The sequence below is a fragment of the Buteo buteo genome, chromosome 4 (assembly GCF_964188355.1).
Source record: "Buteo buteo chromosome 4, bButBut1.hap1.1, whole genome shotgun sequence".
Classification (NCBI taxonomy): Eukaryota; Metazoa; Chordata; class Aves; order Accipitriformes; family Accipitridae; genus Buteo; species Buteo buteo.
The window spans coordinates 20,474,482-20,491,130 of record NC_134174.1 but is presented as its reverse complement, the minus strand read 5'-3'; the positions used below and the strand labels follow the sequence as shown (position 1 = coordinate 20,491,130).

At 35.8% G+C, this 16,649-nt stretch overlaps 1 protein-coding gene across 11 annotated transcripts in view; it reads left to right on the top strand.

Moving 5' to 3' along the window:
• BRD1 (bromodomain containing 1) overlaps positions 1-16,649 on the top strand; it is a 78,043-nt gene that overhangs the window by 31,604 nt on the left and 29,790 nt on the right. For 10 of the 11 annotated variants that reach the window (XM_075024924.1, XM_075024923.1, XM_075024925.1 and 7 more), the window contains 5 exons: positions 1,041-1,197; positions 7,570-7,701; positions 11,115-11,243; positions 12,056-12,368; positions 13,163-13,423. In XM_075024924.1, the coding sequence (XP_074881025.1) occupies positions 1,041-1,197; positions 7,570-7,701; positions 11,115-11,243; positions 12,056-12,368; positions 13,163-13,423 (992 nt within the window). The remainder of the gene's footprint in view (positions 1-1,040; positions 1,198-7,569; positions 7,702-11,114; positions 11,244-12,055; positions 12,369-13,162; positions 13,424-16,649) is intronic. The other variant, XM_075024934.1, reaches the window with a different exon arrangement.

Below are 16,649 nucleotides of genomic sequence, written 5' to 3'. Positions count from 1 at the left end.
ATCCCCCTAACAATACAGGTGATTGGTGCCTTGGGGCATCTTGTGTTAATTTTGAAAGGGCTGCCACCAGTGACAAATCCCTGCAATATCATACAAAGACAAAACCTTTTCATTCTATAACCATTAACTTTTTTTGGAATTTTTTTGCTGTGATTTCAAGATACTATAGGCACAGAGGGTTGAAGATCTGTTTCAGATAAACTTTTTTTGAATGTAGGTTTTGAGAGGTGTTGTGTGTGAGACTTGGACATTTTAACATGTCATTATTTAAATTACGAGTCAAGGTTGTTTCATGTCGTGTTCGTATAGCACTTTCCTAGAGTATTTGTAAACAGTATATGCCAACAGTATTTGCATCTGTTAAAAAACAATTTTGGAGAAAATACTGGGGGTTTTTAATCAAGATATTTTGCTTAACTGTTTGTGTCATCCTTTCTTGCATCTTTTCTGTGTGCGCATTTTCATCATATATGTGTGGTAAAATCATAAGTGTTCTTCTGTTTTACATTTTTGCTCACTTTATTTACCAAAAAATTAATATTAGTAGATGAGTAATACAAGTCTTTTGTTGCATGTTTTTATGTAAAAAGTTTGAAGAAGTATTGTCTTTAAAATAAACACTATTTCTGTGTGAAGACAGCAACAAATGATCTGAAAACTTTTGTAGGGATTTACAGCTTTATTTTTGACGTTATTTTCAATAGGAAAATTATTCTGAAATGCAAATAAAGCTTTATTCTCAGCCCTAATCTGGGATTGCTCTTGAGATAATGATCATGAAAAAATTGATACCCTTTAGCTTTATAAAGTATCTTAACATATTTGGTAGAAACTACAGTGTCAAGCAGAGGTATTTGATGGTAATCTACTGCTCAGAAATAATTGTACTGAAAGGGATGTCATTGAAAGAAATTAGTAGTATGGTGATCACTGCTGTTGTTATGTTATACATTCATACGTATATGATGTTTAACTTCCATAGACAAATATGTTTTATGCTTTGCTGTGAAAAATACAATATCAGTTTTTCCATATTGTAGATTAAATAAGATTATGAATCAGGTGGCCATTCAGCGGAAGAAGCAGTTTGTTGAACGCGTGCACAGTTACTGGTTGCTTAAAAGACTGTCTAGGAATGGTGTTCCTCTGTTGAGAAGGCTGCAGTCCAGTTTACAGTCACAAAGAAACACACAACAGGTATGTGACACACTTTTTACTTGTAAGAAGAAATGAGAAAATCTCTATTTTATAGAGTAAAAAATTAACCAGGAAACATAGCGTGGACTAAAAACTTCCTCTTATTCAGGACTAAGTAAATTCTTTACCTTATTCTTAAGTGATATGACCTATATTGGAAATTGGGCATTATCTAAACCTTTTTAATTTGTACAATGTGTGGCCGGGGGGGAAGCTGGGGGAGGGTTTCTTTTGTTTTGCTTAAATGTTTAACAAAAATACTGTTACCAAAACTATCCTAATACCATTGTTTGTTAAGTAGTATTATGGGTTTTTTGAAACTCATTCCTCAATGTGCTCTGAGTTAGTAAGATAAAAAAATTTGTTTTAAATTCATGAGAAGGTGCAAAGCAAATGTCACTATTGACACTTATAACTGAGAAAAACAGGGATTTTTACAAAGTACAGTTTAGACATGCTAATTCACAGTTTTCTAGTTACATCCTTATTGCCCACCTTGTTTGGTAATAATATAACAAGGAGCAAGTTGTTGATGAAGTTCAAAGACCTGCTTCAACTTTCAGTTTCACTTTTGACATAAAGTGGGATTGTAGACAAGCATAAAAATTTATGCTGATAATTTGTTCAAGTAAAACTCGTCCTAGGTAAAATACGTCTAGGCTGGTTAAAGTTGTACATGTTTACCAGTCAGAATTGCTGAAAACCAATCACTCCACATGGGTATCAGATTCGGAAAGCAGTACTCTTCTGCTTCCCATTTTTGTAATATGAACGCTGCTTCCCATCTTTGTAACGTGAACAGCTCTTCAGTGACATTAGAGGTTTTGGCAGGTCTTTTGTTGTTTTGGTTTAAAGTCACTGGGTGGCTTCAAAAATAATTAAAACTTCTTTTCTGAATTCGGTATATGGATCCCTGTGTGTAGACCTTGAAATACTGTGAAGCATCATGGTGTGGAAATTCTTAGTGCATCCCAGTTACCTCTTTTAATTGAACTGAAAATGTAGTTGGCTGTGTTCTTTCCATTCTCCAAGTGTTTGACTTCCAGTAGAATTATTTGTGTAAAATAGCCTCTAGAACTTAAGAATGCATTGAATAATCATTTACTTATATTAAATTGAGATTTTTTCCCCTTTAAAACTTAAGTATTATTTTTGTTTGAATTGCATTGCTATTTGCTGATTTAAGTCATTAATTGATGTAGTCATAAAAATACCATGGTCAACACTGCTTCCCAATTATTTGATCTGTCATTTTTCTGTGTGTGTTTCTTTTCTTAGCTTTTCATGAAAGTAATTAATAATTCCCAGAACAGTTGAGGTTGGAAGGGAGCTTTGCAGGTCATCAGGTCCAACCCCACTGCTCAAGCAGGGCCAGCCATTTAGAGCAGGTTGCCCAGCACCGTGTCCAGACTGCTTTTGAGTATCTCCAAGGACGGAGACTCCACAGCCTCCCTGGGCAGCCTGTGCCAGTGCTTGGTCACCTTCACAGTAAAAAATTAAAAAAAGAAGTGTTTTGTGATGTACAGAGGGACCCTCCTGTTTTTCACTTTGTGCCCATTGCTTCTTGTCACTGGGCACCACTGAAAAGAATCTAGCTCTGCCTTCTTTGCACCCTCTCTTCAGGTATTTATATACATCAACGAGATTCCCCTCCACCCCTCCTTACCTTGAGCCTTTTCTTCTCTAGGCTAAACAGTCCCAGCTCTCTCAGCCTTTCCACATAGCTGAGATGTTCAAATTCCCTTTAAGTGGAATTAACTTTGACTATAAATTGGCCACTTGTTTATCTTTCTTTCATTGCTTCTGTATTAATCCATTTTAATACTATTATTTGGGTTGCAACTTCTCTAAAATATTTTGTATTCTGCTTTTAAACTCTGATTAATCTTTTAATTCTGTATGAGAAGTTTCTATTCAGATGAGTGATGCCTGGCAGTTACCTAATAATAGCTGAAATTAATTTATTCAGATAGTAGACTTTTTAAATGAGTTTGAGTTCTTTAAAAAATAGTAAAAATAAAGCACAAAAGTTTGGGGCTCCTGTGGCACTATAGACCTAGACTATAGTTAGTGTCTGAAAAAATTACACTTGGTAGTTGGGAAGTACTTTTCCTATTGAGATGGCATGATGAGACTGCAACATTTCCAAATATTTAAATAGTAACTACCAAAACAAAACGATTCTTATAATTGATGTTTGTTTGTAATAAAATAAGCCTTAGGAGCTGGTTAAAAGCCCTTTGCCTCTTTGCACTCCTGTACAAACACTATTTCTTTCTTTTCTTTGCTAATTTCAGAACTATGCACTATTCTTAAGTAAGAAAGTAATTAAAATGTTTTCTAAATTAATTGGAAACATTGGTTTATTAAAAACTGGGGCACTTCTGTGACTTCATTCTTAAAAACTTATAACTGAAATTAACTTTGTCTTTTGAAAAAGTAAGTTTCAAGCAAAGCTGAGTATGAAATGATTCTGTTGATGAAAAATATGTAGGCAGTGCTTTTCACCAAGTAGCAAGTGTCCTGTCTATGACATTGTGTCTTCTGCATAACATCTTCAATATATATTTATAATACCTATTAAAGTAGTCATAACTGCAACGCATTTGATGCATTAGTCATCTTTGTTACTCCAAGTATAAGCCAAACCATAATGAAGACTTTAATAAACAGCTGTGGCATAACTGTTGTGAGAATGCCTCAATTTTTGAGAAATAGATGATTATTTTATTCATTTTGGTCTAGATGGGAAAATACTTCTTAATTTATGTGAGAGGTCAGAATGTCAATAAACCTAAATAAGTTTTCAGTCAATCAAGGGAACATAAACACTGATGTAATACAGATTCAGAGGAGAATTTTTTAAATTATCATTATTATTTAAATGGAAAAGAAATGTTAAGATGAGGAACCAAACCCCTGACAATGGTTTCAAGATAGATGCCTAGTGGAAGGTGGTTTTGATCCCCTCTCTAATGTTTGTTTACTAGAACAAATTTGGCAGGGGTGAAGCGTGCATGATTTAAAATTACTTCCTAATGAACGTGTTTCAGAGCTCAGTTATGATATGCTTTTGAAGCTGGTGTTGTATCAGGTAACAGTTCTAAACCAGGGAAGAGGATCCTGGATTATATACTACCTCACCATCTGCAGGAACAAGGAACCCTCTGAAAGAATGGTTTATACTGTCATTTCTCTTTCCACCTAGAAATTCAGAAAAGGTATTGGAAATACTCTAATAAATTTACATCCCCATTATTTTAGGGTTTTTTTCTGTACTTAAAGAATTCTTGAATAAAAATAAGGCATGAAATTTAAGTGTAGTAGCTTGTTGCTGCTGTAGTGAGGTTGGTTTAAAACTGCTGTTCAGAGAAAGAAAGTAGAAGGTGCTGGTGACTAAGTTCATATCTGCACTGAAGATTTCAGTAAGAACACAAGTTGCAACCACTAAATGGTTTTGACTGGTTGGCATACAAGTGCCAGCAGAGGGTCTCAATAAAAATAATTGTATTGATCAAGATCCAATTTCATCACTGTAATCCTATTTTTGTTTGACTTGTATTAAGTTATGGTCCCTGCAGGGAGTGAGGCTGTCCTCATGTGTTCACATCCAGAGTAAGGAGTGATCTGTTGGTACACTAACGTTATTCCTGCTGGTATGCAGAGACTGCTAACATACTCATGGTGGGAGTTGGAGCGGAAGACCAGTTCTCAGTTGATGAAGGTTCTGTGTGTAGACTTAGAAGTGTTTCCCTCTTCCCTCAGTATTAGTAAATGTGTCAGTTTTAGCTTTTCTAGATAGTATTTGGTGTTCAGCAAGAACTAAGTCCATCAGAAAATATCACGGTTTCTTTCTAAATTTTTCTTGTGTTGTCAGCCAGAAGAAAGTTTCTGGCTTCTTTATGGAAAGAAAGATTTGGAAGAACTCTCTACCAGGAAGTTAATAGAAACTTTCCTTGTCAGAAAGCTTTTGAAAACTAAAAATTTTGAAGGGAACTCTTCATCTAAGTTTTTAGTAGTTAGATACTGGAAACCAGCGCATCATGCTCTTTTCAGCTTGTCTGGATCTTCTCATCTAATTAAGGTATCTCTTATATGTCAGATAATAAACAGGTTAGGGTAAAGCGGGTTTATCTTGGCTATTACAACCATGTCTGCCAACATTACTTTGCATAGAAGTGTCCAAAAATTGGAGGCTTGCTATTAATCACCAAGCCAGAGTGATGTTCAAGAAGGGGGGGCGTGTGTGCACAAAAAAAGCAAACAAGGTGCTCTTGATACTTTGGATCAAATCTGCAGATTTACACCTACTTGCCTATTTTATGAAATGAAATTGGTCAAACAACTGATTGAACTAAAAGGATTTTTTTTTTTGAAGTGCAGCTGCACCTTCAGGTTTAGCCAAGTACTTAAGTCTCTAATGAACTACCCCAAGATCTGATGTAACTAATAACATTTTTTTTCTTGCTGTATTTAAGTTTCCTGACCCACCCTAAAACGAGTATGGTTTTGTCGACTTAGCGTTCAGCTTGATCAGTTCCCCAGTTTCATGAACTATGCAATTACATAGGTCAAAAGAGCAGACTCTGAATGGCTACAAGCAAAGGGAGGACAAGCATTCCACTTTTAGCAATAGCCACAACTTAATTTTGGTCCTGAAAAACAGTGAAACTATGAAAAAGTTGTATAGCTATGTTAGTTAACAGTTAGGTTGCTTTTCCACACATGGGACCTGTATTTAGAGATGAAGGGGTGAAGGAGAACAGCAATTAGTGGCAGCGTAGACTTTCTAATTCAGTGAGTCTCTGAGAATTTTAAGGAATTGAAAATGTGCATATTACTATTTGTTCTGTCAAAATTTACTTTGGTCTATTCTGACCCTCAGCAGTTCAATTATTTGTCTAAGTCAAGACTTAACTCCTTAAAAGAAATTATAACTGTTAGTAGTAAGAGTCATTAGGAAAGGGAACCTAGAAGTTTCTAGCTAAAATTTTTCAGTCTTTTTTTCGTGGGTTTTTTTTTTTGAAAAGAGGAACAAACTGTCGTTTCCAGATTGCTATATTGTAATACAGAGATAGTTGATAGTTAAGGATTTTCAACTTCAGTGAACCCAGCGTTTTGAATAAAGCTAGTTTCATAGCTTCCACAGCTACTTGCCTTTACTTTTTACAAAGTTTATAAAGCAATAATTCTATGCAGATCATAGAATCATAGTGCTTGCAAATCTATTAGATATTTTTGTAAACTGCCAGTTTTTGCAATTCTATTTCTACGACCTTTTGTCTGAAAAATTGCACAAGTTTCCTTTAGAGGACCTATGATATTTGTAAATTATCTTTCTGTTAAGGAGGTTTTTGCTTTGTGTGTAACAATTTGTAATGTTGATTATTGTTCATCTGCTTCGCCAGTTTTCTTTATTCCTCTGCCGTCTTTTTTTTTGCAACTTAGGGAATTTATTGTTTGTTTTAGTTTAAAAAAAAATCACAACGATTACTTATCAAGTATGTATTGCGTTATGCTAGTTACAGGCAAGCATACAAAGCTTTGAATTGCTTTCTGAGATTCTTTTATAAAATATTCATTTTAACTGTACTAATTTTCCAAAGCAGATGTTTCTTTTGTGTACTTGGTACTAGTATCAGGACTTTTACTTTTTTATGGCCTTGTTTCTGGCAAATTACCAGTACCATTTGAATACTATAGGTAGTATTCCAATAACATCCTTTCTCTTATGAAAAATAGTAAAAACAAACAAGAAAGTCTCTATTTTCTGTGTGTACAAATCAAACTAAATACTGCAATTGTTTAAACACTACTTCCTAAAAATATGTGAATTAAATTCTTTTATCCATTCACTGAAAGGTTGTATTACTGCATTTACCCATTTGCAGTACCACTTGAAGTTACTATATTATTTAATAAACTGCTTTTCATTTCCTGTCCTCAGAAGTCATAATGATTTTGTTCTGTAACAAGTGTGTCCTAATTCTGCTGGGTGCAGTGGAGGTGGACACTTGAGTTTCTGAAGAAGCTGATGTTCACCTCGTTTGGATTTTGATGTGAAAATACTGAATCTTATTTTGTAAATTGTTATACTGCTGGGTTGCTGTTTGCTATACTGCATTTTCTTATGTAAATAGCCTTCATCATAGGATTGCTTCCCAGTTTATAGATTTTGTTTTCAGCTAGATGGTTGAGAAACTCTAGAAGATATCCTCTTTTGTTGCAGTATGAAGCTTATGACCAAGTGCCGTAGCTATAAGACAGTAGTTTCTCCTTTCCTGTGAATATGTTCTGTAATTGCATAAAACTAGCTTATAAAAAGAGGTTAGCGTTTTTTATTTCATAAAAACCTTTTGATTCTTTTCTTAGAGAGAAGATGATGAAGAAATGCAAGCCTTAAAAGAAAAATTGAAGTACTGGCAAAGGCTGCGCCATGATCTTGAAAGAGCGCGTTTGTTGATTGAACTTATACGTAAACGTGAAAAATTAAAAAGAGAACAGGTAAATGGAGCACCTTTTAATTTGGTGAAACTTTTCTGAAGGAAAGATAGTTTAAGTGTTCTCACACACAGTTTTTGCAACAGAAAGACTGCAGTGTTCGTCTCCTAATCCTCACGTAGGATCAAGAAAAATATGTACATGCATGTGCTCATGCAAACTGTTTAAAATACATAAAATTGTCATAGAATCATAGAATGGTTTGGGTTAGAAGGGACTCTTAAGGGCCATCTAGTCCAACCCCCCTGCAATGAGCAGGGACATCTTCAACTAGATCAGGTTGCTCAGAGCCCTGTCCACCCTGACCTTGAATGTTTCCAGGGATGGGGCATCTACCACCTCTCTGGGCAACCTGTGCCAGTGTTTCACCACCCTCATCGTAAAAAATTTCTTCCTTATATCTAGTCTAAGTCTACCCTCTTTTAGTTTAAAACTATTACCCCTTGTCCTATCGCAACAGGCGCCACTGAAAAGTGTGTCCCCATCTTTCTTACAAGCCCCCTTTAGGTACTGGAAGGCTGCAATAACATCTCCCCGGAGCCTTCTCTTCTGCAGGCTGAACAACCCCAACTCTCTCAGCCTCTCTTCATAGGAGAAGTGTTCCATCCCTGCAACCATCTTGATGCCTCTCCTCTGGGCCTGCTCCCACAGGTCCATGTCTTTTCTGTACTGAGGGCCCCAGAGCTGAACACAGTACTGCAGGTGGGGTCTCACAAGAGTGGAGTAGAGGGGCAGAATCCCCTCCCTCGACCTGCTGGTCACACTTCTTTTGATGCAACCCAGGACACCGTTGGCCTTGTTTTCATTGGCAGTTTTTCCTTTTTTACAGTCATCAGGGACTTCACCTGACTGCCATGACTTGTCAAGTATCATGGAGAGTGGCTTGGCAACTACATCAGCCAATTCCCTCAGGACTCAGGGATGCATCTTGTCGGGTCCCATAGATTTATGTATGTTCAGGTTTGTCAAGTGGTCTGGAACCTGATCTTCTCTTACAGTGAGAGGGACTTTGCTCCCCCAGTCCCTGCCTTGAGGTCCATCCACTTGCGAGTGTGTGGGAAGAGAGGTTGCCAGTGAAGACTGAGGCAAAAAATTGGTTGAGCACCTCAGCCTTCTCATCTGTTGTTACCAGTTTGCCAGTTGGGTTCATTGGGGCGGTATGCTTTCTCTGACATTGCTTTTCTGGCTGCCATAACTGTAAAAGCCCTTATTATTATTCTTTGCATCCTTTGCCAAGTTCAGCCCCATCTTCACCTTGGCTTTCCTTACCCCATCCCTACACAACCAGGCAATGTCCCTATAGTCTTCCCAGGATACCTGTCCCTGCTTCCACTGCCTGTGCATTTCTTTCTTGCCTTTTAGTTTGACCAGCAGGTCTTGACTCATCTCTTGCCTTGCTTTCCTGATTCCTTACACCTGATTTTCTTACACATAGAGAGCTCTTGCGCTCCATGGAAAGTGTCCTTAAAGATCTGCCAGCTCTGTTCTGCTCCCTTGTCCCTGAGGGCAGTTTCCCAGGGGGTCCTGTTCACTAATGCCTTGAACAGCTGGAATTTTACTTTCTTAAAATTCAGGGTCTTGACTTTACTCTTTGCCTGACCTGCATCCCTCAGGGCTGTGAATTCCACCACTGCATGATCACTGCAGCCCAGGCTGCCTCCAATCCTGATGTCTTCGATTAGCTCACTTGTATTGGTGACCAAACGGTCCAGTATCGCATCCCCTCTCGTAGGGCTATTACCTGGCCTAAGAAGTTATCCTCAGTGCACTCCAGGAGTCTCCGTGCTTGCTGTGCTACTTTTCCAGCAGGTGCCAGGGTGGCTGAAGTCCCCCAGCAGGATGAGAGCCTGCGAGCGCAATGCCTTCTGTGGCTGAAGCAAGAAGGCTTGATCAATAGGCTCCTCTTGATCAGGCAGCCTGTAGTAAACATCAACCACAAGGTTCCCTTTGTTGCCTCGGTCTCTAATTCTTACCCATAAGCTTTCAACTTGCTCGTGGCTATTCTTCAGAGACACCTTCACAGTCTATCTATTTCTTGATGCACAGAGAACCCCTCCTCTCCCTCCTTCCTCACCTGTCCCTTCTGAACAGCCTGTAGCCATCAATAGCCGCACTCCAGTCATTCGTCCCACCAAGTTTCAGTAATGACAGCTAGGTCATAGCTTTCCAGCAGCATGGTGGCCTCCAGTTCCTGTTTGTTGGCCATGCTGCGTGCATTGGTGTATAGAAACTATTTAACAAGCCATTCCGTTAGACTTGCAAAGACAATTGGTTTTTGAAGAACTGAAGAAAATTTTATCTCTTCAGGTTTTCCCAATACATGTGCCTATACCGAGTAGCACTTTAATGTCACTAAAAAAAGAAAAAAAAAAACCTGCATGTAAGTTGTACAACATTTTAGAGTTAACGTTGCTGGGAGAGGAGATTTGAGGAAGCGATAATGCAGAAAGATAACATTTTATGTGAAAACTGTGAAAGCAAAATGTTTGCCCATATGAATGTTGTAATTGTCCTAATTTATAAAAACACCATTCCATTTTTACTTCTTGCAAGCTGTGAACATTCATTGCAAGCTAATACAGTTTGTAATTCTTGAGTGCTTTCTTGAATTCCATGCATCATTCCTGTACGTTCACATATCACTTGCTATACACATGTATTGTGTGTTACTATATATACGCATGTATTTTATGTGTGTGTGTATAATTTGTTTACATGTTTATATTGTGTGTATATATACAGACCCCATTAATGTGTCATTAAGAATTTATTTTTACCGTAGCAAGATTGTGTCAATGATGAGAACTTTACATGGCCTGAAAATAAAACTACAGAGGAGTTGTAATGTTGTAAAAAATAATGAAAATTCTGATGGATGATCAAGTATTTGAAGGTGTTGCTGATTCTGGTTTTTAAAATTATTTTCTTGGAATTTATGTAGAACACTGTCTTTAAAACTACTCTTTGTTTTGATCTTATATAGCCTGTAAATGTTCATCAAATTCTCTTTTTACACTTTGAACATGGCACTACAACTGAAATTTAATTTTAAACATGTTACCTTTAAATTCTTGTTCTTATACTTGTATTGTTGGCAGAATATGAAGCTGTTCTTATGTAATACCTTTTAAAAGAAAAGACAGTTAAAAAATGGAACAAAGTTATAGATAAAATAGAAATGTGAGTTCTGAGGAGCTGGAGTTGAAGTTGAGTCTACAATGAAGGGGTTAGAATGAATCATCAGCTTAAATCGTATGTCAGACAAATGCCAACTGATGATTCTGAAGGTAGCATTGAACTTGTTTACTTAAATATATTTATATTGTGTTTCATATCTAAAGTACTATTGCTGCAAAACAACTTTAAGACAGTTTCTTAATGAAAAATGCTCAATTGAATAATTATTTCTTCTTTAGGTCAAGATTGAGCAGGTTGCTATGGAACTTCAGCTTACTCCATTCACTGTACTTCTGCGATCAGTTCTGGATCAGCTGCAGGAAAAGGATTCTGCTCGTATATTTGCTCAGCCAGTGAACCTTAAAGAGGTATGTTTTAAGCTGTATTTCCTTATGTTTAGCTATGACTTGGTGATGTTTAAGTGCAAGAAACAAATAGTTGCATGCAGAGTTGGGAGCAGTGTTACCTTTTAATCTCTATTCTGATAATTTATGTTATGAGTTATGACTTACTCCTATGAAAGTCTATTTATGCTCATATACCAAAATAAGTTCTGGGAAATACTTGTACAGAATAACATGGGTACATTGATCTTTTGCGATAAGATTATTTGATAAAGCAAACCCAAAGGGTGTCTTAAATGTTGAAATGTGGATACTGTGTTCTTACTTGGAGGTGAAATTCCTTTTCATTCACTGGGAAACTAGATAGAGTGTGCATGTGTGTGTGTGCATAGATACATACATATACAACACATACACGTGTATAAATAACATGTAGACATGTCTATATAAATTGTATATGTATGTGTGCATATACTACATACACGTGTATATATCATACATATGTGTACATAGGTATAAATACATGTGTTTATGCGTAAGCATAAACATGTATGGTATGTAAATAAAACCACAGAATTCTAAAAACACGTAGTTTGACCATCTGTTAGTAGAGCTCCAACTTGTTACCTAAGATGTAGAATCTTGTCATATCTAAACTTCTGTTGGAGTGCAAATGTTTGCAATATGAAGATGTGCAATTCTAAGCTACATTTTGAAGTTCCTGATTTAAGTTGTTACAAAATATGTTAAAAAATGTGGATCAGTTAATAGCTAATGTTACTTTGTCTGTAATAAGATAATTTTACCCATTTCATGTTTTAAATATTTATTCAAAGGTTCCAGACTATTTGGATCATATTAAACACCCTATGGATTTCTCTACCATGCGAAAACGGTTAGATGCTCAAGGCTATAAAAACCTCAGTGAGTTTGAAGAAGACTTCAATCTTATCATAGATAACTGTATGAAATACAATGCAAAAGATACAATATTCTATAGAGCTGCAGTGCGGTTAAGAGATCAAGGAGGTGTAGTTCTCAGGCAAGCTAGGCGAGATGCTGAAGGAATCGGTTATAATAATGAAACTGGAATGCACTTACCTGAACGGCCTAAACTTGAGTCACCCCAGCCTTTCTCTTGGGAAGATGGTAAGATGTTTTTGGATTATTTTTAAAAGTTGCATTTTTTATTACACACAGTGTGTACATTCCATACAGATGTTTTAAGATTGTTGCTGTTCAGTTTGCTGACTTCATTTCCCGCCCCCGTGAAAAACACCACTTGAAAGATTCAAATGTTTGTATTCTACTAGATCTGTCATTAGAAAACAGTGTTATCCAGATTCTGATTTGGTCAATGCCAGAGCCTAATTTAACAAGATACATGAAGAAGGTTTTTAAATTGAGCGCCTCCTTTCACATGATTATATATGCTCATAAGTCATGGAAAATGACTACCAGTGCATATAAACTTAAGCATATTCTTAAATAACCTAATGAATTAAAAAATCAAGCACGTTTGTAATACTAGGAAGTAAAATGACTTCTTTTGACATACACATCAGTTTTCTGAGGTTTTGACAGTAAAGGAGGATAATTAACACATTTCTTTTATAACCATAATCTTGCCCTTTGACAAGGATATCATCTGTTAGGGTGGGAAGGATTAATTACGTCTTCCTTCTGACCTTTTAATTCTTTGCTCTACCACTTAGTTTTCTTGAGCAAAATGCTTATCAAGAAGAATAGTAATTATACAGTAGGAATTTGTTTCAACATTTCTTCACTGGTGAAGCTACTAAGACTGTAATCTAAGTAGCTTTTTGATGACATTTTTTAATTTTGGCAAGTGAATTTTATTTTTTTTTCCTCCTGTGGGTATTATTATTCTGGGAAATATTCTGGGAAACGCACATTTTCAATTATGTGTATTTTGACTTCAGTGGATAGGTTACTGAATCCTGCAAACAGAGCGCATATGTCCTTGGAAGAACAGCTGAGAGAGTTACTAGAAAAACTTGATCTCACCTGTGCAATGAAATCCAGTGGGTCAAGGAGCAAAAGAGCAAAGCTGTTAAAGAAAGAAATCAGCATTATTCGCAACAAGCTAAGTCAGCAACACAACCAAGCTCCTCAAATAGAATCAGGTATTGGAAGTTTTGAAGAAGAAAGTGCAGCATTAGAACAAGACGGAGAAGAAGAAGGTAAGATTTTTAAACCATGTTTAAATCAGTACTGTTCTGAACCTCTTCAGTCAGGTGCTTTAATCATGTGAATTAAAGAGTGTAATAAATGAATATTATATTTAGTTTTTAAATGGACAAATAGCCACTTAATCACAACAAATATTTTAAGAATAGGAGAATTATCTTTTTTAAACAAAACCTCCCTCCATTATTTTCCACAGTAGCAAGGCTTTTTAAAAATTTAGGCGTTAAGAAATGAAAGTAAAAACAGTCTCATACAAAAGGGAATCGGAAATGCCTGAGTGGAGAATATCTTTGTGCTTTCAGAAATCCACTTAAATGCCAAAATACGTACTAAGGATCATGTAAGCCTAGGTCAGTGGTGCTGAAAATTCTGGCTGTTGTACTGCCTTTTGTAGCTTTTTTGTTCTCTGTTCTCTGCTCCAGACTGGCAAGGGTGGAGGGTAGGTTTGGCTTTGGGGTTTTATTTATTTATTTTTTTAAATAAAGTTAACTATTGATAGGACTTAACAAACTTAATGTTGTAGAATTAAGTCAGCTGTATCTAACCAGCCCTTCTCCTTGCGCTTCTCTTCCTCCTCAAAACATTGGTCTTAGAACTGCATCTACTCTTGTCTAATTCCCATTGATTTCAGTGAGAGCAATATACTAGAAAGACCTAACTTTATATTTTGGTTGGATGTTGTATTTGCATTTTTAGCTTTTAAATCAGTTACTGATGTCTTTATTGCTCATTTTTAAATGATGCAAAGAAAATCTAGTCTCAAAAAAAAAAAGGTTCTATTGAGTTTGTTTCATGATCAGCTCTTCTCTAAAAAGCTGACCTATGTTTCTTTAGGAGAGTTAGAGACGTGTTTCATTTTGAGTAAGTGCATTGAATGGGAGGAGGAAAGAGCTCAAGGGAAAGTGGAAGCATAGTAATAAATAAAACAGTCTGTGTCTGGTGCAGCTTGATGCTATCAAAATTTTTGAAAGGTGAAGTCAGTAAAATGACTTTCCTTAACTGCCATTCAAAGAGCAACTTGGTGTTTAATTCTTAGTTGTGACTAAGAGAATGCTTTTCAAACATATAACTTGCTAAAGATTTGAACAACAGTAGTAGCAAAAGTGTACGTGAATCGGCAAGCTTATCTTGTTTTGAGGCCATTAAGTATTCTTAAAATGTTTAATGATTTATTTATTTATTTATTTTTAAAATCTCCAAGTGATGATGATGCTGAATATAGTTCTTTAGGAATGTAGTTTCTGGCAGATAATGAATACACTAACTTTTTTTACTTGTAGCTTAACATTTTTATGACACAGCCTTTCACTGCAGCTGTTGTGCAAAAAATAGTCGAAAAGTGAGCAGTAGTTGTTTTCTTACACTTACAGTATGCTTTTTAAAAAAAGCGTAATGAAGAGCATGATACAGAGTTAATTGGCATTGTTAGAATTCTGATCTAGTGAAGAGTAATAGTCATTAGTTCAAACTTCGATTGTGAAATGGAAGGTACTTACAGGAGTAAAGAAAACAAATTGCCAGAGAAGGATGAGGAAAGTAGTAGAATCCTGTGCCCAGGATTACCTACAGGAGCTGACTTTAGAAGAGCTATGAATTACCCTCTTGCAATTCTGTTTTCAGTTTATGATCATGTGAAAAATATGGTACCAGAATAGCCCCATGAAATTAGGTTTTAGTGTCTAAATAGTTCTCAAGTGTTTTTCTGTGCTTAAATCTTTTTGTGAATATTTTCTAATTAAATGTAAGAAAATCATGATTTGTTCACAAAGAACAGTCACTTTGGACATTCTAAACTACAGGCTTTTTTAATTGGTGGTACTTCAAATATGCTTATCTGACTGTAAATTTCATTCTAAATGTCTTCCTGAAATACTGTTTACCAATTCTAATACTTGTATGCCTTCCAAGGATGTGGGCATCATCACACTTTATTTTAACCATATATTTTTAATATGAACTATGCTATTGTTTGATTAAACCTTAAACAATGGGGCAGAGATTTTTCTGCACTTAGAAGTCATTGATTTCCAAGTAAGCATTGCTGAACCAAACCAGTGTAGAGAGAATAGTTAATCCGCTACAGATACAGGGCTTAAACCCTTGGGTTTTTACACCCTTTTTTCAGGTAACGTAGAGAAATTACCTAAATTTTAAAATTTCATGTGATAGCATAAATACTACATCAGTCTCATACAGTTACTCTAGAATAAATATCTTCTTTCTTTCTTATTAGTTTATATTTTAAAAGATTCTTTTGGAAGCTGGAAAGAAGGCTTTAACATCTTTTTGAGTTGATAATTACGGGTTAGGAAGTGCTTCTACTTGTATTTGGGAATGCTGTAACAGTAGAATGTTTCTTTTCTTTCCCATCACTTGGGATGAAAGACTGAAACTAGTTTTATATGCTCACAGTTATATCTTTGTTGTCTTTTCCCAGCATGGAATTACTGGAATTGACTGGGACATGATCATGTTGAGGGGGAAAAAAAAAAAAAAAAAGGAAGAAAAAATGGTAGAGGGTGGTTTTTCTGATTTCTCCTATCAAGTCTGCATTGTCAAGTGTGTATTTGCCAGCTAGTGGCTAATGAAGCTGCAAGACTTTGGGGGTGGGTGTAGGTATTTCCACCCACCCACCCCCTTTTTTCTTTTTTTTTTTGAGATAAAACTTCTATCTACAACTGTCAAATAGCTTTGCAAATCTTGCCTTTCTATAAATTTTATAACACGTTTTAGCTCACTCTAGTAGATAGGTTACAAATACTTTTTTTTAATGCTTATCTGATAAAATTTGTCTTAGGTGGGTAAGGTGAATATTGATAAGGTGACATAGATAAAAATGTATATTTTCAAAAATTTTACTTGAATGGCAGTGTAATTGCATTTAACAGATAATCATCCACCACCCCAACTTTCTATTTAAAAAAATAGATTTCTTAGTTATTAGTTAATGAAACTAACATAACTGCATGAGAAGTAAAAAGTATTCATCCGGGTGTAAATTGTTAACACCAACGATAAACACCTACTTTTCTATCCCTATTACATTCCCAGTATAAAATTAGGAACTACTAACTAGGACAGATTGTTGCTAGACAAGGTTTGTTTTTAAAATGTTATGCTTTGTTTCCAAACAACAATTTATTTGGTGGGCTGCACATTTATAGTGAGTTTTATAATAGACTTTATAACTACAGGTTTTCAAAAATCACACTCTATTTA